General features: G+C 40.5%; 1 protein-coding gene across 7 annotated transcripts in view; it reads left to right on the top strand.

Annotated features, from left to right (window-relative positions):
- The window catches only part of ADAMTSL1 (ADAMTS like 1), a 379,149-nt gene extending 356,897 nt beyond the window's left edge, over positions 1–22,252 (top strand). For all 7 annotated transcript variants that reach the window (XM_015849101.3, XM_085529433.1, XM_015849102.3 and 4 more), the window contains 6 exons: positions 10,313–10,513; positions 11,854–12,034; positions 15,746–15,953; positions 17,193–17,302; positions 18,214–18,434; positions 19,780–22,252. In XM_015849101.3, the coding sequence (XP_015704587.2) occupies positions 10,313–10,513; positions 11,854–12,034; positions 15,746–15,953; positions 17,193–17,302; positions 18,214–18,434; positions 19,780–19,886 (1,028 nt within the window). In that variant the 3' untranslated portion in view covers positions 19,887–22,252. The remainder of the gene's footprint in view (positions 1–10,312; positions 10,514–11,853; positions 12,035–15,745; positions 15,954–17,192; positions 17,303–18,213; positions 18,435–19,779) is intronic.
- The last annotated feature ends 580 nt before the right edge of the window (positions 22,253–22,832 follow it).

Below are 22,832 nucleotides of genomic sequence, written 5' to 3'. Positions count from 1 at the left end.
GACTCCATGAATCTTAATAGCAAAATAGCTAGCTAATTTCCTTCATGATGTGTATCTCTCACCTTCATTGGAGTTTTACAGAGCTGAATATGAGGCCTGTGTTATTAAAACCTGGTGAAAGTTCCAGAGAGATTTTTTCTGTCAAAAAACTCAGCATGGAATGGACTATCCAATCAGTTAGAAAGCTACAGACTAGTGTACTATGCCAAGTTACATCATCAAAACCAGGCCATGTCTGATGCTGCCAGCTCTTCATTTCCATTTACTAGAGGGCTACACTCTCCTTCACCTGTCTCTTCTACCCAGTGATCTAAAGAATCTTGTATTGTTTTTCACATCACTTGCCAAGTTCAATTCTAGCTGCGCCTTGGCTTTCCTTTCTCCATCCTTGCATATCCAGACTGCATCCTTGTATTCTTCCTCAGCCCATAATCCCCACTACCACTGTTTATACTTTTCCTTCTTATCTCTTAATCAGGCCAGCCGATCCTTGCAAAGACATGTTGGTATATGCCTCCTGTGCCTGATTTCTTATTCTGGGGGATGGAGAGCTCTCTTTCACTCTCAGAAAGGCATCCTTAAAGTGCTGCCAGCTCTATTCTGTTCCTTTGTCTCGAAGGACAGTTTGCCAGGAGGTCTCTTCCAACAATTCCTTAAACAGCTAAGAGTTTTTTACTCCTGTAGTTCAGAGTCCTGACTCCACTCTTTTCCCAGCCCACATTCCTCAAGATCACAACCTCAACTACGGTGTGGTCATCGCAGGTTGCCTCCAGTCTTAACTTCTTTTACGATCTCCTCCACACTGGTGTGCACCAGGTCCTCCAATGCTTCACCTCTATTGTGTCTGTCCAAAACCTGAACCAGAAAGCTGTCTTCAAAGGACAACAGGAGTCTCAAGGACTACCTACAGCTCCCCACACTGTTTTCCCAGCAGGTATCCAGGTGGTTGAAAGCCCCCATCAGAATGTAAGCCTGAGAGCATGATGCCACTTGCAGCTGAAGCAAGAAGGCCTCATCCACAGGCTTCCCTTGATGAGGCAGCCTGCAGTAGACTTTGATCACTAGCTGTCCTTCATTGGTCCTGTTCCTAATTTTAACACAGAGGCTCTCAATCTGTTCATGGATGTTTCTCAGGAGCAGCTCTTCTAAGTCTATCCGCTTTTTAACCTCTCCTACCTTGCCTATCTCACCTAAAATGCTCACAGCCCTCAGTCATGGTATTCCAGTTATGCAAATCATGCCACCATGTTTATGTGACAGCAATAAGATTGTAGTACTCCAGTTGCACCATGGTTTCCAACTTACTCTGCTTATTTCTCATGCTGGATGCACTGGTACAGAGGGACTTCAGGTGGGCTTTTGGCAGCATTACCATTTTAGAGGAGCCCTCCCAAAATCCTCTGGAAAAAATCTGGGGTTTTCTACCACTGCATCCTAAAGCAATGGTGTTCCCTGACTCTTCTCTGTTACTCAGCAGTACATCACCTTCCTCCATCAGATCTATTTTAAAGGCTTAGTGATGAGCCCTGACAACTTGCTGCCTAGTACATTCATCATAAGATGTAGCAAGTTGAGAGCCCCTGCTAGCACATTCTTCCTCTAACTTAGCTATGCTATCTCACACCTTGTCACAGGCAGGCTTGCTATCACCCTCTTCCCCACTTCAAGCCTTGTTTTAAGGCTTTATCAATGAGCCCCAACAGCTCCTGGCCAGAATTCTTTTCCCTTATGACCCTCGTGGATCCCATCAGCCCAGGCGCTGAGTAGATCACCCTATAGTTGAAAAAGCCAAAATTGCTGTGGAGACACCAGCCCTTCAGCCATGTAGTTATCAGATGGGTTTTCCTGGTCCTCTCAGGGTCCTTCCCTGCCACTGAAGAGATAGGGAAAAATACAATGTGTGTTCCCTCTCTGTCCACTAACTGCTCAGTCTTATGAAGTCCTTCATGATGGCCCTCAGTCATTTCTCAGTGTCTTCATTGCTGCCACCCTAAACTATCCTGAACATAACGGATAAGAATCAGAGGGGCCAACCAGACTAAGATGTTTCCTGGTAATGTCCTCACCTAGGCACTAGGGAGGTAGTGCACTTCCCTACAGGTAGAGTGTGGGCAGCATATAGGGGCCCTCTGTTCCTCTCAGAAGGAGTTACCCTTTTCTCTTTGGAAGAGGCAGTCTTGAGGTGTGGAGATGACTGCCTTGCCCTAGGTAATCTCCTGAGTGGATCTTCCACCACATCCTCACTTACCTGTCCCTTGAGTTCCAGAGCCCCAAATGTAAATGCATCTGGAAAGGCGAGGTAGATAGAGAGGCAGTTTCCCGTGATGACAAGATGATACCATTATGTAAATTCTTAGCCTTTATCCTGTTTTTATTCTTCGGATAAAATGAATGTGGTGCCAGTCCTAGTACACAATGGCTATTCTAATGAGTATAAGGATGTGACTGAACCTACAAAAAAAAGACATTTAATTTGGAAACAGCTTCTAATCCCTTTTATTGCCTAGGCTCCTTGGAATCTGAGCTGTGTTTTTGTACCTCTGAACAGGAGCAATAACATTACTCTGTCTTAAAGAGACATTAGGATGGTGAAAACACCAAAATATACTGTTCCTGTCGGCTCTTCCAGTACTGGGAATGTATAGTTTTCGTATTCCCCATGTTGCCATCCACAGTGTACTTTTCTAGGATAAGCTATATCTGACCAAACTTGTATACTGGAAAAAATTTAAGTCCCTATAGTTAGGATATATTGAAAATAACAGTGAAGTTGGATGATAAAGCATACTTTTTTATGAACCCAAAAGTATAATCAACTGTAAAAAAGGAAATACTTTTATTCGTTGTGTTCTCCTTGATGACTTATATACTAAATCTGCTCAATTCACAAATCAGAACACAGCTTTACTAACTGCCAGCACTGCAAATGCAGTCTTGAAAAGCAGATTTCTTTCTGGCTTCATGCATTATCCCCAGTGACCAGACTCTTAACTGCTATTTCACTGTTGTTTCAGAAGGCATAAAAGCTACAGATTCTTGTCTTGCAAATATCTACACAGTGGTGTAGCTGTTCTTAAAATAAAAACTACTGTTTACTTAAAAAAAATACAGAGGATTCCAGGCACCAGGAACAGTATTTCCTTCTCATTTTCCTTTTTCAGCAATAGTTTATTTCTCCTATTTTCTAGCAGCATCACTTAAATGCTCATATAAGGCCCCAGAAAGCAGAATAATTTTAGTAGCCATCTTACTTTCAATTTTTATTGTGAGTAAATGGCTTACTCAGAAAGGACCAACTGCATTAGAGCTAAGGCATGAAGTTCAGGAGGGTTTTCAGTCTAGTCCTCTAGATTCTGTGCTGAATAGAAGAACTAACTTAGAACAGGCACACGTGGCCTGAAAAGAGTATAGGGATGTTGTCTGTACATGCAGAGATGGGATCAAGAGAGCCAAGGCACAGATGGAGCTGCACTTGGAAAGGGATGTGGAAAATAATAATAGGGGTTTCACAGGTACATTGGTCAGAAGAGAAAAGTAGAAGAAAGTGAACCCCCTCAAATAAGTTACAAGAACCAGCAACAGCAGATACAGAGAAGGCTGAGGTACTCAGCAAGTTCTTTGTCTTGGTCTTCACTGACAGCCAGGCTTACCACATCTCTTACATCCCCAAACCTCTGGGTAGGAGCTGGGTAAGCAAAATCCTTCATGCTTTAAGAGAAGAACAAGTCAGAGACCACTTCATGAAACTAAATGTGTCTTGGGGCTAAACTAAATGTCTATAGGGCCTGATGACACGCATCCCTGGCTGGTGTGGCTGCCAAGACACTCTCCATCATATTCAAACATCATAGCTGGCAGGCAAAGTCCCTTGTATCTAGGAAAAGGAAAACATCACCCCCATTTTGAAGAAAGAGAGACCCAGGGACTATGGGTGGGTGAGCCTCAGCCCTGTGCCTGGGAAGATTATGGAACAGATACTTCAAAAAGGTATTCGAATGCACACATGTAAGGTGACGAGGTGATCTGAGACAGCCGACACTACTTTGCTGAGGGCAGATCATGCCTGATCGATCTTGTGACCTTTTATGATGGAGTGATAGTAGCATGCAGGCTATTGTTTGTAGCCAATTGTGCTGACTATGTAGGCCAATGTTTTGTTTTGTTTTTGTTTGTTGTTTTTTTTTTTTTGTAGCTGAGAATGTACTGTGTCAAATAGTGCTCTTTGTATCTGTTGTAGTTTCGTGGAAATAAATTGGAGGCATTACTTTCAGAGTGACCTACGTATGACTCTATGATTTTGATTCTTTTGTCAGTGAAGTGCTGTGCAGCTGGCTACTTCTGAAGGAACAGCTTAAATATTGCCATATTCACGGCCAAACACTTTCCACAGAGCTAAAAATGTTAGTGCTATTATTTACTACTGTGTGTCACGCTCTTGAGCCATAACAGCTGTAAACATAACACTGATTTTTATTCAAAATCAGTTTGAAAAGCAGTAAGTGAAACAGATGAACATAACTGATCTCACTAGTATGAATCTCCTGCAGTATTTTATTTTGCTTTACTCAAGCAAGAATATCTGTTTGAAGCATCAGTAATTTTTCTATGCTCCTTTTTCCTCCCTACCTTGAACCTCTTCTAAATTTTCCTAGGTTTTTGGAATTACTGCTACAGTTGGAATTGGATTTAGGAGTTCAAAATAAGTTACAATCTGCATAAAATGTCAGTAAATACAAAACCAATGTTTGTGCTCCCCGAAGGAAAGAGGCAGCTGCAGTAGTTGTGCAATAGGAGTCAGATAAAAACATGACTGTCTATGAAATTATTATGCCACAACATCATTATTTTCTTTCTCCTCTCCCTCTCCAATTAGGTGGATGTTATGTTTGAAAAGTGATTGTAACACTAGAGGATTTTTGTGGGGTTGGAGAGGGTGAATTTATTTTATATTAATCATATTTCCACTGTGCTGAAGTACCACATATATGCATGAAATAATCTGCCCAGTTAATTTTGTTTTCCACCCCCTTCCATTTTTGCATCCACGGAAACACTGCTTCATCACACTGTGAAAATTCCTGGGTAAGTTACATCAGTATAAAGGCAATAATGAAAAGGCTGCCTCCTGTGCAGCAGTCTTCCCTGCACCTATCTGTCGTCCACCTCCTTTGTTCTGTGCTTATTACTTTCCGTGCAACACAGGAAGTTTTCTGAGCTTCTGAAATCTCAGGATGCCATAAATTATCAGCTCAATAAAACAGACCTTTGCAGCTTGGGCTGGTAATTGTGTTGTGCTGTCTCCTTGATGGGTTCCTTGTGCTACACTGCTGCTGCTCAGTACCCGCTCCATGTGACTGTTTTGAGTGCTCTTTTTCCCCTGCAACTCTAGTTGTGCAGTTATTCTAGAGCAGTACCAGCAGTGGAGAAATTAATCTGAAGTATATCACTTTGTAGTTTTTGCCAGGCACTGAATAAACCCATCAGCTAGCTGAGGAGGCCACTTCACCAGGCTGTCTATTCTCATAGGCTTTTGTTTAATCATTTACCATTTCTAATTTTTTAGAAATCCTTAGTGCTACAAGATTCTTAGTGTGCATAATTCCACTTTTCAGAGCTTTTTAGAAAACAAGTTGTTTTATTAGAGCTTGAAAACTCCTTTGCCTTTTTAATGGGCCCACCATGTATTTGGGAATATTTTTACAACTTCTCTTGGGTAGGGAATGAGCCTAGCTCAATTTCTATTGAATACAGTGTAAATTTACAATGCTATGTAAATAATATCTAATAACAACAACATGTGTGGCACCGGGTAACTAATTTAGATGCTTTGAAAACAGTTCAAAAGCCATGTCATATGTTTAATGTAGTAAGTTTCAACTGCTCCTTTGGAATCTTAGACAGTTATTTAAAATACCTTATATTTTTTAAATGCTACTGTCATCAGCTGAATTGGCTTATTTCTAAATACACACCTTTCCTCATCTAACATAAATTAATGTCATCAGGCTTCCTTTATTAAAAACTGAGGTTATGCTTGTACTAACATTAATCCTTTTTTGGGTGATTTCTAGGATCACATTACCCTTTCTGAGTTTTATTTAATGCACTGTATGAAAGCACTGAGAAGTAAAGTAATATGCATAAAATCTGTGTTAACAATGTCAATTAAAATTGTGGACACCCTGTCCCTGGAGGCATTCAAGGCCAGGCTGGATGTGGCTCTGGGCAGCCTGGTATAGTGACTGGAGACCCTGCACACAGCAGAGGTGTGTGGAAACTGTGGAAACTGTGGAAACTGTGGAAACTGGATGATCTTCTAGGTCCTTTTCAACCCAGGCCATTCTATGATTCTGTGATCCTCCGTGCACCTTATTCGGATGCAGGCAGTAAGGAAAAGATACAACACAGCAGCTTCAGAGCTACAATTGGAAAGCTAACTAGAGCTCAGACTGCAGGACTACTTAATTAAAGAAATTTCATATTTCAAAGAATATTCCTTATCCCAAATCTTCATTAAGAATTTTACGGATTTTGAAACACAGTTCTGTGTTCCTTTTCCTTCTATTACAAACTGTTTAGTAACTGCATTATTTATTTGACATTTTCACCATTGTTTCCATTCAGTTCTGCTGACTTAAGTTAGCAGGCTTATAGAAGGAATTCTATAGTCAGTAGCATCAACACATGCATGGCTCTGTAATTTAAGTCTGCAAATGAAAAATGAGTGTATATATGCTGCAGATTTTGTTCACTCAGCATTAGCAAACAACCCCAGAATCTTTCTATGACTGCAGTCATACAGTGAGCATTGCAGAGGTATAACAGGGACTTGAATTTCATATGCACTGTGCATTTACTGTTTCCTCTCAAGAAATGATTTGCTATATTGTGAAATGTTCTTCCTTTCCCAAATATCCTCCTGTTATCCTCGAAATAATAACACTTTTCCAACTAAATGATGTAATTCATTTTAGATTACTGTTTGTTTCTCCAGCTTTTGCACATTTGTGACTGCTTCATCCTGGCTTTGAATTAGTTCAGAGTCATGGAAGACTTTGAAAGGGAGGCTAAAGGCAGTATTTTCTTTCTCTAAGAAGAGCTGAAAGAGAAGGTCCCTCTCATGCCACAAGGAATGATTGGATGTTGTACTGAGGGACGTGGTTTAGTGGGAGCTATTAGTCATAGGTGAACGGTTGGACTGGATGATCTTTTAGGTCTTTTCCAACCTTGGTGATTCTGTGATTCTATGATTCTAAGTTATGCTGCACAGAATTAGTCCTCCCAGATTTTTTCTCATTACTTCCCCAAGGGTTGTCGTGTTCTAACAGTCTGAAACAGTTGATCTGTTTGGAAATAAAGCCAGATTTTTTTCTCAGGCTGTTTGTTAAGCTTTGGAAGGAAATAGCTATCAGTACTGACAAGGATGGGTGGGAATAGAGAATTAGGTGTTGTGAATATGCATTAAATTGCATTAAAATTATTCCTGGGAGATGAGAAAGGGATAGTAATGGAAGATTTTTTTTTATTGTACTCTCACTTGATATGCATAAAACATTATCCCATATCTTATGTGTCCATACATGTGGGAAACATGTAGGAAATCTCGCTTGCAAAATGTGATTGATTCTTTTTCTGCATACAAAAATAAGGAGTATCCATTACATATGAGTCTCACTGGTATTAGTAAAGTTTTATTGTCAAGGAAAAAAAATGTGGTGATTACTTACTGGTGTAACATATTTAGGGACATCGTTAGTTGTTGTTTTTTTCTTTTTCTTTCCTTCCTCTCATATTATTGATTACTGGCTGTTGCTTTAACTAGTATCATCATATACTTACTATGAAAGAAGTAATAATATGCAAACAAGGGAAATAGTATCAGGAAGACTACACTGATTTGATTGTCAGTAACATTTTTAAAAGACAAACAGGCGTGTGCTACAACCCGTTGCATACCGAGGTCGATTTCAGTTCCTCTGCATTTAACATCAAAATGACCTTTCTGCTTTCTTCATTTATCCTGTGTAGACTGTTCACAAATGCCAACAGTAAAACTGATTTCGCAGCAACCCTTTGTCAGTTGTCATGGCCGTGTGCTGACCTGTTTAAATCTCTGCAGTTCTCTTAGAAGACATGCAAACTATAAAAAATTACTGTACCATAGGGAAAAGTCATACAGCCACTTATTGTTAAGTTTGTCTGTTTCCTGAGTATTCCTTTATTTTCCTTTCCTTTTAACAGAGGCAATCTTAAACCAGTAAACCAGTTAGGCTGATACCTTTCACATCACTCATTCTGTTAAGAATGAATATCTCCTGGAAACTGGATGACTGGCTTCTCTGAACAAGAGCAGGAAAAGGCTTAAGTACTCAGAAAGGACAAAGAGAATAAGATAAAATGAGGCATAACAGGAATAAATAGAGGGCTTACAGAAATAGGAAGAAGGAACAGTCAGCAAAGAAAGCTGTGTCTTTGTGGTCAGGAAGTGTAGTGTTAAGAGGAGAGCTGCCAAGGGTGAAACTGCATTAGACCTTGCCAAGGAAATTAAAACAAATAGCAAAGACTCTTTATCCTTTTAAATAAAAAGAGAACAAGGGAAGAAAAGTGACCACTGTGAGCAATGAGAACTCTCTCCATCTTCCTTTTTCTTCCTTCATTTATTTTCTTTCTTTTTTTTTTTTCTTTTTTTTTTTCTTTTTTTTTTTTTAAGTTTTTGCTGCAGTAATTAGTTCTTTGCCAGGGAGACACTGCCACTGTAATTGCACAGGGCACTGTGTGTATTATGCACCTTCTGCTGGTGACTCCTTGCCCTTGGTAGTATGCATTTAATACAGAGTGAATAAGCCCCACACAGCAGTTTTATATGGACAGCACCCTGCCTTACTGGAGTTGCAGACTGGGAGTGCTAGCAAGAGAGAAGAGAGCTAAGCTGCATATGGCTACTGTGGGAGATCCGTATGTATCCTTGAGTGGAAGTCAACCTAGGAAGTAGATCTAGGTACTATAGATGCTCCCTTTGCCTATGTGTCCATGTCACCACTGTTTTGGTTTTTTTCTGCCTTGTATGAATTCTTTGGACTTGCATGAACAAGAAAGCTTCACTTCTTGTATAAAGGCAGCATATTCTGCTACAGAGCAGAAAATGGGTAGACAAGTAAGAGCTACGGTAGCAAAATTTCCTACTACTACTTTAGGGGTGTGAGTCAGAAGGATAGTACTGGGGGTCCTCACTACAGAGACAAAGGGCAAGAGTAACTTGTAGTAGTTTAAACACAATTGCATAAAGCTGCAGTACAACAAACTAACAACCACTGTACACTGCCCTCATAGAAACTTGCCCAGAACTTTTATGATCAGTGAAACGCACAAAGATGCAGGACCAAGCCAAGTGACAAGTAGTCCAAATAGCATATTGCTTCCCTTGAGCATGGCTTTTCTGGCTCCCCAACTCTGCAGTTGTTATGGATAGATTTCATCATAATACTTGTCCAGTTATTTCTTTTTTCTCCAGGTGTGTAAGGTAACTTATCTAAATCTTTCCATTGATAAACAAGTCTCACAATTCTTCTGCTGTGTGTGATTCATCATTGAAACCAGTAAAATATACCGAAGGTATGAGGACCATGGGAAATAATAATGTACAGATGCTCTTCCTTCATTTGTTCAACAGGCAAAAAATTGGCTGTGGATCTGCACTTCATTAGTTGCCCTCATGATCCATAAACACACTCACACGGTGTTGCCCATACGATGGCATTTTGTCCTTCAGTTACTGGAGCAACTTTGTTGCTCAAAGAATTGCTTACCATGGAAATAAGTATTTTTCAATGCCTTTTTTTTTTTTTTAAATAACAAAATCAAATGTTAGTTTTTGTGTAACTAAGACTTCTGATTTTTAATTTGTTACAATAAAAAGACAAGAAAAAAATGATGGTTAACACAGGGTTACTGGAGAACGAGCACTGTGTGAGATACTTTTCAAACATGGAGCTTATGCTAAGTGTGTAGCCTCACTATCCCACTTTTCTCAATACTGCAATGAGGATGATCTAAAATAATGGGAGTTTTAGAAGGTTGACTATAAATATTTCCAAACTGGTCCACTATTTTCATGTGACTGATTAGCTGGCTTTTTTGAGGGGTTTATTTGTGGGTTTTTTTCAACTGAAGAGAAAGAATATTATTCATGATTTTGATTCTAAGAAAATGAGAATGAATTTGAATGCAAGTGCCACCTTTATTTTGACTGCTTCGTGTAATTTTGCAGCATGCTCAGTCCTTAGTGGGGTTACTTCACGTTCTTTTGTTTTAGGTTGTGCTGTGGATGGCCATCCAACTCCGAATATCACCTGGCTTTACTCTGGAAAGCCTCTCAGTCTGAGGCATCGCTTCCTAGCAGCAGGACGAATTCTTCAGATACACAACATTAGTGATGCTCCTGAAGGAGAATTCAGCTGCCTTGCTCAGAATGAGGCTGGTTCACTCCTACAAAAAACTTCCCTGGCAATACAAGGTAACTTTCCAGTTTCTGTGCTTCTCTCCTGTGAAGCTTTTGACACTGATTTCCCTCCATTGCTTTTCTTGTCCTAAATTTCTTGGCTCTGAAGCCAAGACTGTGGTACACAGCAGGAAATGAGCATTTTGATATTGTACCACTATGGATCTAAATTTGCAGGCCTAGCAAGAAACTTGCAGCATCTTAGGTTTCACTTGTAGTGTCACTTTCCCAAAATAACAGCTGATACTTCTGGCCTGCTCAGCAAATAGCATTGCTGATTCAAGCTATACTCACGGCTGCTGCATTAACCTAAAATTCCAGACAGAGGTGTCAGAGATCAAACCTCTATGATTAGAAATCCCTCTGTTAATCTTCTAAAGTCAGTGTTACACGGTGCTTAAAAGCCACTTGCTTGTAAAACTGCCGTAAAAATAAACTGTGTTATTTTTACCCTAGAAATTAACTGAAGGTGACAAAGCCACTAAACTGAGCGGTGTGAATGGGCTGGAACGGAATATGCAGCTTTCATTTTTGCAGTTGACAGGGATAGAATGAAGAAGAATTTAACTTTTCCTTAGTTTTTATGATAAAACTTTCTGGAAGTGTTGGAAACCCCTCGTTTGCCATAGGACAGATGATCTCCACTGAGAGATAATAAGACAGATGATCACCTACTGAGAAACACACTGTCGTAAGATAACACCATTAACAGCTGACCATGACTTCTCTAAGTCATATTCCATTACAGATACAAATGGTTAAGAATTAATCCTGTGCATTATTGCTGTGAAAGTGTGCACACTGTATTTTTAAATATATGGATTTGAGTTTGAAAGCGTGCCTTTCAGATGTTATACTGTTAACTGTATATACCAACTATGAGGGTTTCTGCAGCATCATGTTTGGCTGCACACCAGGAGTTTACATGTTTGCAAGTGCCATGGTGCCTGCTCTCATTTTCCCAGTGGCTTTCTGAAGTTCCCGAATCTATTCCACAGATAGCTAACTGATGGCTGATTACCCACCTAAGTCTGTATAAATACCGGGATTTATAATGCCCACGTCCTTGCTGTTTGATATCACTGAGCAGCCTAGGATGTAATTCACCTTCTATGTCTTGTACTTCTGAGCACAAAAAAAACAAGGGGAGATTTGTTAGAAAATATGGTCAGTGCCTTACATATGCCAGAACTCTAATCCTTCTTTGTCCATTGCGTGGTGACTTGCAAGCATAGCTCCCTTCACAAGACACTGAGACTAAACATTTCATCCTGGAGAACAGCTCTCTCCTTTCTAAGGATTTATCACTGACAGTTTTTAAGTGTTAACAATGACTCTCGCTTGCTTTTTGGCAGACTACCAGTGGTCAGTGGACAAGCTGATGGCTTGTTCTGCTTCCTGTGGCCACAAAGGAGTGCAGCTGCCCCAACTGAGGTGCTTACTGGACGGGACTGAAGTGAATACATCCAACTGCCAAGAGAAGCCCAAGCCAATGCTGCAGCCCATTGCATGCAATAGGAGAGACTGCCCTTCACGGTTTGCCTTTATTATACTAAAATGTCATAGATGCTTTCAAGATGTACTTCAGGAGTTCTTTCCAATGGGCAGCATGCCCTTGTAGCCTTGCTCCTGCCTGTCTAGGACAAAGTCATGACTGAAAGGGAATTTATGAGTGCTTAACATACACAGTTGGGAATTTTTTGCAAGATTTGTGAAAAACATTGACAGTACATAGTACATAAGGAATATTTACCCCTGCAGTAATTAGCATAGAAAAGAATGAAGGAGCTGTTGCCTACTGTTTATTAGCAAAGGTCACAGCTTTGTGGTTCTTTTGAATCTTCCCTGGTAGTGTGAATAGTCAAGAATGCTTTTAAACATTTTTTACACTAGGGTAGAAAACTGGATTTCCATCTCACTAGTCATTTAAACATATAAATTTTGCTATCAGATGATGCTACCTAGGCAGGAAGAGATGGGGAACAATACCTTCTGCTTATTGCAGTACTTCGTGAAAGAAAAGACTTCACCTCAAATGGAGTCTTCAGGTATTTCTGTATGTTGAAATTATAACATAGAAAATGTATGTGTTTGTCATTTTCCTCCTACTACGAAGTGGCAGATTTTTAGGCCCTTAAAGGTTCCTCACTGGAGAAAGAGCAGTGATGTACTATCTTTGTATTTTAATAGCATAAATTACATACTCTTCACTTAACAATGACTAGAAAATGAACAGAAGAAAGTAAACCTCAGAATTAATAATCCGGACCCTTGGAAACAAATCTGGGCCTGGGTCCCGTACCTGTCCTATTTATCACCTCTGTCAGTGACCTGGAGCTGGGGACAAATTACACTTATGTGAATTCTGCAGGTGACACCAAACATGGGAGAACACTCGGTATGCCCAAGAGTGAAGCTTGCTATCAGGGGAAGCTTGAAAGAGGTGGGCCACCAAGAGCACTAACAGGAACATACACTGAGCCCTCCAGGACACTATTTGCTACAACCCTTTAGGTGGAGTAAAGTCAATAAATCATCACTCTAACAGGCTCATCATTCATCCTATGTTTTATTCAGCTCATCCAGATGATTACACCTTGGATGTTAGACTACTGAGGGAGACAGTGTCAAATACTTTGATGAGGGCTAGGTAAATGACTTCCACTGCCCTCACCTTGTACTCAGGTCTGGTCATTCTTTCCCAGGAGTCAGTCAGGTACCTTCAGAATTTTCCTAGGGATCACAGTAAAATGAACTAATCTCTGGTTCCTTACATATTATCCTTCCATCTTTTCTTTTTAATGAGGTAAGCATCTGTTTTTCTACAATTGTCAGGACCTCTCCAATATCCATAACCTATCGAAGGTTATAGTGAGCAGCCTGGTGAAAACATTGCCCTGCTCTCACAGCATCCTCACCCACACATACCCACAGTCCTAACACATACACTTGTACAGTCTGAGTTCTCTTGGGTAATTTCAGCCTTACCCTTCGTTAGATGTAAACTTTATGCCTGTTCTTAGCTCTGTACACAAAGGAATCTCATCAGTCAAAAACTGCAGGTTCATAAGACTTTTCTGTCCCACACAGCTTCATACCACTGTATTCCAAGAGCAAAACAGGCTGAAAGCTAGACTTAGCAAGCTCCTTTGGGGCTGTTGTTTTCCCTGAGTTTCTGTGTTGCCTGAATGTCAAAACAAGCAGGATTGCAGCTGCAGCTGCAAAGCTGAGAGTTCCCTTAGCACAGTGGAAATGTTTTTTGCATGCAAATTCCATTGGATTTGGTGGGTATATAGGGGATCAGACTGAGCTCTGCCTCCTTCTAGAGACATGGTTTCCGTGTAACCCACTGCCCATGTAATCCCTCACTTTTCAATTACTGTTAAACACAGTGGAGTTACAACAGCTTGAAAGACTTGACTGTGTCAACATCTTTCTGCTGCATCCACCCCACAGGAACACTGACACTTTCCTCCTTTTGCACCCCTTGGTGTAAAGAATCCATCCTAAGTGTCTGATCTGAAAGTCAGTTTAGTGCTCTGCTCTCACCACTTATAAATGCCCTAGTTCTCCAAATCACTGACTCCTCAGTTGAGATTTACGTGTTTTTTCTGTATTTTTCTGATTTTTCAGTTTCTTCTCTCTCTGATTTTTACAGTGGACATAGTGTGTTTGAGTAAATTAATCCACTTGGTCAGGATCTCAAGAAAAATTTAGTACAATTTCTCTCATTCAGCACTGTGATTTGAGACTGGCATTTATATTAAAAAACAGTCTAATCTGATGTGAGGAGAGGTGCTAAGCAACCTGATGAGAACTAAGCAGGCAGATTTACCAGTCTGGTTTTGATGAAATATAAAACACATTCATTAACAGCAGTTTGTGTTAGTGATGGCAGTAAATTCCATGGAAATGGTTTATGTCTTTTTATACCTTTCCTGGACTGTAATGTGACCCACGCTCCTCTCTCAGTTCCTGCGAAAATGTTGAGATGTATGCTTGGAAATAAAAGTTGATTGAAAAGCAGAGAAGAGCTCTACATTGGAGGGATGGGATAACTTCAGTTTCAACCTCACCAAACAGAAAAAAAAAAAAAAAAAAGAAAAAAAAGTAGTTGTGTCTTTATTTTCTTTGTCAGAATTATATCTGCTTATATACTTGTCTCTCTAACTGCAGGAGTTAATCACTTGCAGAACACTGAGGAATAGTAGCAGATGCCTTTCCATAGGGTCAGAGAATACCTATTGCCTGTTATGTGAAGTAATCATAAACATTGCCATTAGAGGATGAGATGGGCAGTATTTTCCTCCCAGAAATATAACACCTGCTGGGAATCCTGAAACTTCATGACTGCTGACTTAACCATAAATACAAATAATCAGTTGTGTCAGTCCTGTTCCTACCAGTACCTCCCAAATCCACTGGTGTGAGTCTTCCAACTAATGATAAATTGGCAAGATCTTCTTAAGAATTTGTACCTTTGGACATAATAGTTTGGACAAATAATTCAGATAGTTATTTTCTTTCATTAGCGGTTTCTTATTAGTTATACTGGATTTTCTAAGCCCTTGCTAATACAGGATTAGAGACTTAGTCTCAGTTGTCAAATGCACAGTCTGAGCTCAAAAGGAAAGTAAAAATGTGTCCTTTGTCCCTGTGTTGTCTGTACACCAGCTCCATCCTTGCGCAGCCTTCAGGCCTTTCTGGATTGTCTCAGCTGTTGGGGCGAAAACAGAGTGGGCCAACAGGCCATAGCAACTTCTTGGTTTTTCTCTCAGCAGTTTGAAGTGCCCTGAGAGCTACTCCATCAACTTTACAGGAACAGTTTTCCCTGCCAAGGAGTAGAAGTGGGCTGTAGCCAGTGACTGCAACGTGTCGTCAAGGCCCCTGTTGTGCAGTGGTGTGAATACAGTGATGCCAAACCACTGTGACTGGACTAAAAATATTTACAAAGCTTTTAAAAACAGCCTTAACAGGAAGAAGTGGATTTTGGGCCCTGAGAACCCTCAGAGAGATACTAAAACAAAAAACGTACTCTTTTCATCTTATGAGCAGTTTTCAATGGCTACTACAGGGGCCTTAGTACAATGCTGTGATGCCAGTCATTTTTGTCTTACTTTGGGCCAGTACATTAAGTCCTGTTGGCACTGATAATACTACAGACTTACAGATACTACAGATAATGCTGCTGCACTTACAACACATTAGCACATTTCGCTCCCTGACCTTCTTGCCTTTTTCTCACAGGTGGATGGTAACATCATGGTCTCCATGTACACGGAGCTGTGGTGGAGGAATCCAAATGCGACGAGTGACATGCCAACGACTGACAGCAAAAGGCAGCTCTGTCCCAATGTCAAATGAAGCCTGTGCTCAAGCATCCAAGCGCCCTGTGGACACACAGAACTGTAACAGGCAGCCCTGTGTTGAGTGGGTGGCCTCCTCCTGGGGCCAGGTAAGGAGCATGCCAGCAGTCTGTGGGTTAGGAAGAGGTGACAGAAGATGAGAGGCTATGTTCTGCAAGTTGTACTCTGCAGGCTTTTGAGAAGGCAACTAATCTGCTTAGCACTTTCAACTCTATGATACAGTGCATGTTTGGGATTCTGTACCTTCAGGCAGTCCCCAGAAGAACCACATGTGGGCAGGATTTCCACTGCAGATTCCTCTTTTGTCCCCAGTGGAAAGGTCTGCCCCCAGACAGGTTACAAGTCTGGGAAATAGCATTCTGCCTTCTCTAAGTCTACAATTGCTCTATTCACTTACAGAATGGGTTTCAGTTTTTGTTTTCAGGAGTCAGATTTGATGGTTATGGTAGATTTTGAGGAGGGTTTACAAGAAAACAGTTCTAAAAGATTCTAATGTTTCCTGAGAAACTTATAAAACAGAAGTATTCATAACAAAATGCGGGATAGGTCATGAGCCTCTTCCAACCCCTTCCAAAACTTCCTTCTTCTTCACATTGAAGCCCCTTTCTTCAAACTCCTTGTCTACTCCAGAATATAATGTCCAGATACTCATCAAGGAAACTCTTTACTAACTGTTGATTTAATTTAAAAGAACAGAAACACATGCTTCAAATCCAGAACTAATTATGATTTAATTGAAGGAGAAGAAGAGTTAAACAGCAAGCATACAACTGATATGCTTGAATAGGTTAGGATGGCTTCATTGCTGGAGCATACTGTCAGATATGCTGCTTTTGACATGCTTTCCTTTCTTGCCCTGCAATCCTTTTTTTTTTTTTTTTCTTTTTTTTTTTTTTCTTTTTCCTTTTCCAGTGGAATATTTTTTGGTTCAATATGTTCTTTGTTATTAACAATTTGCTCATAAATTGTGGTAGTACAAGCTGCAAAATGCACAGTAAAAGGAATGTATCGAGATTTCCTGTATGGATCACAGGCTCTTGGCTAATGATGTGAGTGCATTTTATTTGCCCTACAGATGTATTTAAGATTGAACTATTGAAGAGGGGAGGGTAATGAATCTAGAGAGCAGGTACAGAAATGCTGTTTCAATATAGCTGGCGGAGGTGAAGTAGGACAAATGATAATTGTGTGCTCAGCCTCCAAAGTGTGCAGAACTGCAGGAAATTCTTGAAAGCTGCACATGGCAATATGCACTTTATTTCACCAGCAGTCTTATAAAAGGAGAACATTGACTTTTACCTCCATTAAGTGGTTTTCTGTTTTCACAGTGTAATGGGCCTTGCATTGGGCCACGACTTGCTGTGCAACACAGACAGATATTTTGCCAGACAAAAGATGGGATTTCTGTGTCATCTGATCAGTGCAGTGCATTACCAAGGTAGGACAGAATCTCTTATATCACTGTTCTTTGAGAGATTTTGCATAAACTGGAGGCTTAGCAAACATCTTTTGGGTTTTCCCTATGCAGCAAAGTGGTTAGGCTGCAATTTGTTTAATTATGTGGCATAAACCTCAACAGGCTTTTAAGCCAAGACTTCAGTATTCACCCCAGAGATAATAAATACATAAATAAAAATAAAGTTAAGAAAAATAACTTTAGAAAAACACACAAGAGCTGGCTAACAATTGAAGAACTGGCATACTAAAACCTAACTGAAACACTATGCTATCTCTGAGAGTAGGAGCATGTTTGTTATCTGTTAGTGATGAAATTCCAAAGCCTCCAGTCTCCCTGTCTCTCAATTCAACACAAGCACTAACTGGATAAAAATGACCACAGAGCATTTGTTTTCCTTCAAATAGACTCCTCTGTTGACTTTATGGAAACACATTTATTTTCCATTAGACTGCACTGAAGGGAAATAGAGATTATACAAGAACATTTTTTGATTCCTGTTGATTGCAGACATCAAAAAGTAACAAACCTCTGATATGTCTGAATGGGTGCTACTTCATTCATTACACCTTTTTCAGCAGCATTCTGCTGTGGCATTAATGGGCTGGCAATATTTCAGTCAAACCCTCCAGCAGTTCAAATTTTATTTTTAATTCCAGTTGTCCTGTTCCAGTCAGCAGCATGTGAGGGTCTAGCCCATGAGTGAAGATAAAAGTTGCTTTACAGTGCACTGAGCTCATATCTGCTTGCACGCAATGAAGACAGGGCTCAGAATAAGTAATACTTGGGGCATGCAAGGCTTACAGTACCCAGGGCTTGCACAATGCCTAGACTGGCACACACTTCTCTCACAGTGCAGTGGATGACTTGTGTCCCTTCCCTTTTGCTCACAGGCCTTTGAGCACTCAGAACTGCTGGACTGACATCTGCGGCGTGCACTGGAGGGTCAGCTTGTGGACAGTGTGTACAGCTACCTGTGGAAACTATGGCTTCCAGTCCCGGCGTGTGGACTGCGTGCACATCCGTAGCAACAAACCCGTGCTTGACCACTACTGCTCCTGGAGACCACGGCCGGTCAACTGGCAGCGCTGCAACATCACGCCCTGTGAGAACAGTACGTTTATGAGCAGAGGGGTGGGTGTGAGGAGGGGAGAAGCCTATGGGTCCTCCATATGGAGTCATGTCTCCGAAGTGCAGTGCTGGGCTTACTGGAGAAGCTCCACATTGAACGCATGCAAAATGCAGTGTCCAAAGCTCGGCATCTTGGTGGGAGGGCATGGTGCCCCCCTTTGTTTGTTGGCAGGGTTGTATCCCCTTGCTAACCATTTAAAATGGCTGATGTGACCTCAGCTTTCTGTTAATGCTACAAACAGGAAGAAAAATACAAGTCACAAACACAATTCACTGTGTTTTAAAGAAGTCTAAATCCACTGAGTAGGTTAATGCTGGGAATCTCTGAACTGGAAGCTGCTTGCTTCCAGGTGATAAGCAACAAACTGCCTGCAAGAGGAAAAGAGAAGTTGTAAATATTTTTTTTTTAATAAAAAATTAATTAAAAAGGACAAGTAGCAGAACAGATGTTTTAGTTGTTGCTGAGCAGTGCTCCACAGAGCCCAGGGTGTTTGAGCTTCTCATGCTGCCCTGCTAACAAGGTGGCTTGGGGTGTACAAGGAGGGGCCAGAACCAGGACAGTGACCCAAACTGGCCAAAGGGTGTCCCATACCATGTGCTGTCATGCAAAAAAATTATAAAATGCTGGGAAGCTGGCTGCAGGGGCAGCCACTGCTTGGGCACTGTCTGCATCATTCATCAGGTGGTGAGCAACTGTGTTGTGTATCACTTGTTTTGCAAACATGCATATGCAATATTTTCATTATTGTTATTTCTCTTTTCATTTTCTGTCTTAGTAAATAGATTTTATCTCAACCCACAAGTTCTACTTTGTTTTTTGTTGTTTTTTTTTTTTTTCCCCAGTTCTCTCCCCCATTTCACTGTGGGGAGTGGTGCTGTGTGGTGCTAAGCTGCCTGCAGGCTTAAAACACAGAGAGTTAGAAGGGAGCTTCAGGGATCATCTAGTCCAACTCCCTGACCTGAGGTTTTTAGAGCTGCTCTGCTGAAATGAATTTCCAGTTTCATTTATTACTTCACTTTCTGTTTAACAACTGTTAAGAAACTCTTCCTAAGCATCAGATGGCAAACTCTGCTGGAGTGCACAAACTGAGCTGAGTGCTGGAGCAGCTTTAAAAGCCATCCTCACACTCTGAAAGTCCTAGATACCCACTGCATTCCCCTTTGAGCCTTTAGTGGCTTACAGTCCCCACTCAGTGTCTGCAGCAAGTCAAGGTCATGCTCACAGTGAGACCTCTCAAAATAAAGCTGTTCTGAATTGCTCTCAAGTGAAAAAAATCTTTCTTTCATTGCTTCATCACCATCTCTCCTTTTTGTTTCCCCTTCTGCAGTGGAGTGCAGAGACACCACAAGGTACTGTGAGAAAGTGAAGCAGCTCAAACTCTGCCAGCTCACCCAGTTCAAATCACGCTGCTGTGGGACTTGTGGAAAAGCTTGAAGGCGACTGCGATGAAAATGGAGGAACAAGGGGATCTCAGCTTTTGCTTCACTGAGGCAAAGACTTCTACAGAAAATATAAATGGAATGGAATTCTTTTCTTTTTTTTTTTTCATTTTATTTATTTATTTCCCTTTAAAAAGGAAAAAAAAAAAAAAAAGAGAGAGAGAGAGAGAGAGAAGAAACAAAGGAAAAAGAAAACCCTTTACCAAATTATTGTAAAGGGACTAGACGAGTTTTCCCTTTTATAAATCTGGGAGACAGAATGCAGCAAAACATGGTCATGGAGGGTAGATCACAAAGATTCAATGAATCCCATACCACTGGGCCTGAGAGGAGTGGGGCTGCCCCGTGGTCCATGTACACACCTGGGAATACACCATCAGACAAATGGAGAAGTGGATCAAAATCAAAATGTAGCATCACATTCAACTGCCAAATCAAACAAACCTAACAGCCCGATGCATGGTGGGGTACTGCAAACAAAACAAAGACTAGATGTTCATCAATGCAGAATACAGACCCTACATTTGTCTTAGACTAATTTGGGTATATAAGCATATGGTACTGCTCTATAAATCTATCAGTTATATCCAAGATTGGATTTCTTTTTTCCTTTCTGTGTCCTTCTCATCACAGGCCTTCAAGTGATCTCAGTGGGAGATCTTGTTAGTCTTTTGAGAATCAAGTCTGGTGTCTGAGAAAGTTGAGCAATGTTGTGTAATGTGAGTCAGGAAGACATCTGAAAATGTTCACAGGTTGCATTTGTGTGGGAGGGTTGGAGCTAAGAGTGTTGCCTTCAGCATAAAGGTGAAGTGTTGATGTCAGCTATTATCTAGGAGAAGGAAAGAAAGTATGATCTGCTACAGGCAGGCTATAACACAAACATACAAATACTGTCCTGTACAGAACACGGACAGAAAAGTTATGGAAACAGGAGCTGCTTCGCATCATACTTCCTATTAACGCTTACTTGGAATAGGTAGGAGTACCAGTACCCAGAGTTAAGATGCTTTCGGAGCTGGCATTATGCTAAGAAATTTGAGGAACTGGGATTTCCTTTTCTGCTAACATGATTTTTTTCTGTCCTGATAGGCAATCCTTTCAATAAAGTAGTAGAAAATAATCTATTTTCTATTATTGCTGCCTGTTCCTACTCGGTAGAACCAGAATAGATTCAGCATCAGCCCCAGAGGACTAACACTAAGAAACCTTTAAAAAATTTGCTCCTCTGTGGCTGTGTTATGCAACAAAGTGGGTGCTATAAAGCTGCATATTTTTAAACCCAGGTACTACACCCTAAAGAGATTTTCTAAGAAGTGAGCCTCAAACATTACATATTGCATGCTGTCTGTGAATCTTTCTCCCTGGAAAGTTGCAGTGGTTATTCATCCAGTGAAGTGCTTTGTCCTTTTAGTTCCTGGGCAGCCCCTTCAGTGCTCTGAATAGAGCCTTAAAAGTAGAAGGGATTTGCAAAGGAGGAAGTCTGAGCATTGTAAGAAATTTAAAGGCAATCTGTCTGAATCTGAGGTCTTGGTTCAAGACCATCTTCTAGAATCTGAGGTCTTGGTTCAAGACCATCTTCTAAATTAAAGGCTCTGTTGTGCCTCATCACCTGTGGGGCTCAGGCCTTGTGGTGCATTATTGAAATGCTGTTCAAGTGCTGCTGTGTTACAGCTTCCATGATGTGTCTTTTTCAGCAAAACTGGGAGTCCACTTTTCAGGTCAGGGTCCTGTTTAAGACACTGACTTGTCTCTGGTTGCTTCAGAACATGTATGTCAGTGGTAGCTCTCACTGCAAATGGGTCTTCAAGAAACAGTGTTGCTAAGCTTCAGTGTAACTTTTTATTTAAAAAAAGAAAAAAAGAGAGAAAAAAAAAGAAGAATGTCTTTCTATGTATGTAAATTGTATATCTTTTCTGTATATTTATTAGGATTTCTTGTATAAAAAGTGCAATATTAATAATTGTACATTATTTTGTCCAGATGAAACTATTTGTTTGGGTTTTTTTAAATCTCCCCAGAATATTGTTCCTCTAAAATCAATGGTAATGGAGACATTCTCACTTGTTTTTAATTGAGGATCTGCTTCACTGTGCACAGAGTGCTTTCTAAAATATAACACAAGGGAAGGATGATATTTTTAACTTGTGAATTGATAGTTATGCATGGAATGAAGGACAATTCCTTAATACTAATAATAACAATAATAACAATAAGAATGTGGTGGGTATTTCTAATACAGTAGTTAACAAAAAGCAGCACAGGGAAGTACTGACATTTGTTTGATTGCAAAGCGTATTTATATTCTTACTGAGTAGCAGCTGTGTATCTGTGCCCAGGATAAACAAGGTGATTGGATCCGGAGGAGCAGTTGTGTCATCTCTGCATGCTGTTGATTTAATGTCACATGTTTGTTCTGTGAACTGTGACTTGGCAGCATCTCAATAATATAAGAAGATTTCTGGATATTTTACAAAATGACATTTTCCTTTTCTAACAAGAAAGCAAACCAGCAAACTTGTACTTATATAATTTTTGTACAGGTAATGCAGGTTACTTACTTAACTACTGCTGTCTGATGTGTTGTTAATATTAAGTTTAAAACAAAAGACAAACGAGGAGCATGCTGTCCTTATTCTATATTACAGCGGTAGCAAACAGCTGTTACATTAAATATATATGATCCACTGTTGCGCTCTTTCCCCATGGCAGGATCTACCCCGTCATGTTTTCTTTTAGATGTCTCCAGACATTAACATGCTGCACCCAGTTCTGGAGAACTTATTGGATTCTTCATCGCCCTTGCTTTACTCTTTTACACCACTACAGCTCTTCTAGGAGTAGATGGCCATTGCTGGTCCTAGGTTCATGGAAATCAGTAGAAGTGTACTGTTTTTTCATATACAGAAACTGTCAAAGACAACTTGTAACATTCCTTGTTAAT

Source organism: Coturnix japonica, chromosome Z (assembly GCF_054131305.1).
Source record: "Coturnix japonica strain WE chromosome Z, WE-NBRP24, whole genome shotgun sequence".
Classification (NCBI taxonomy): Eukaryota; Metazoa; Chordata; class Aves; order Galliformes; family Phasianidae; genus Coturnix; species Coturnix japonica.
This window is presented reverse-complemented; position numbering and strand designations above follow the sequence as displayed.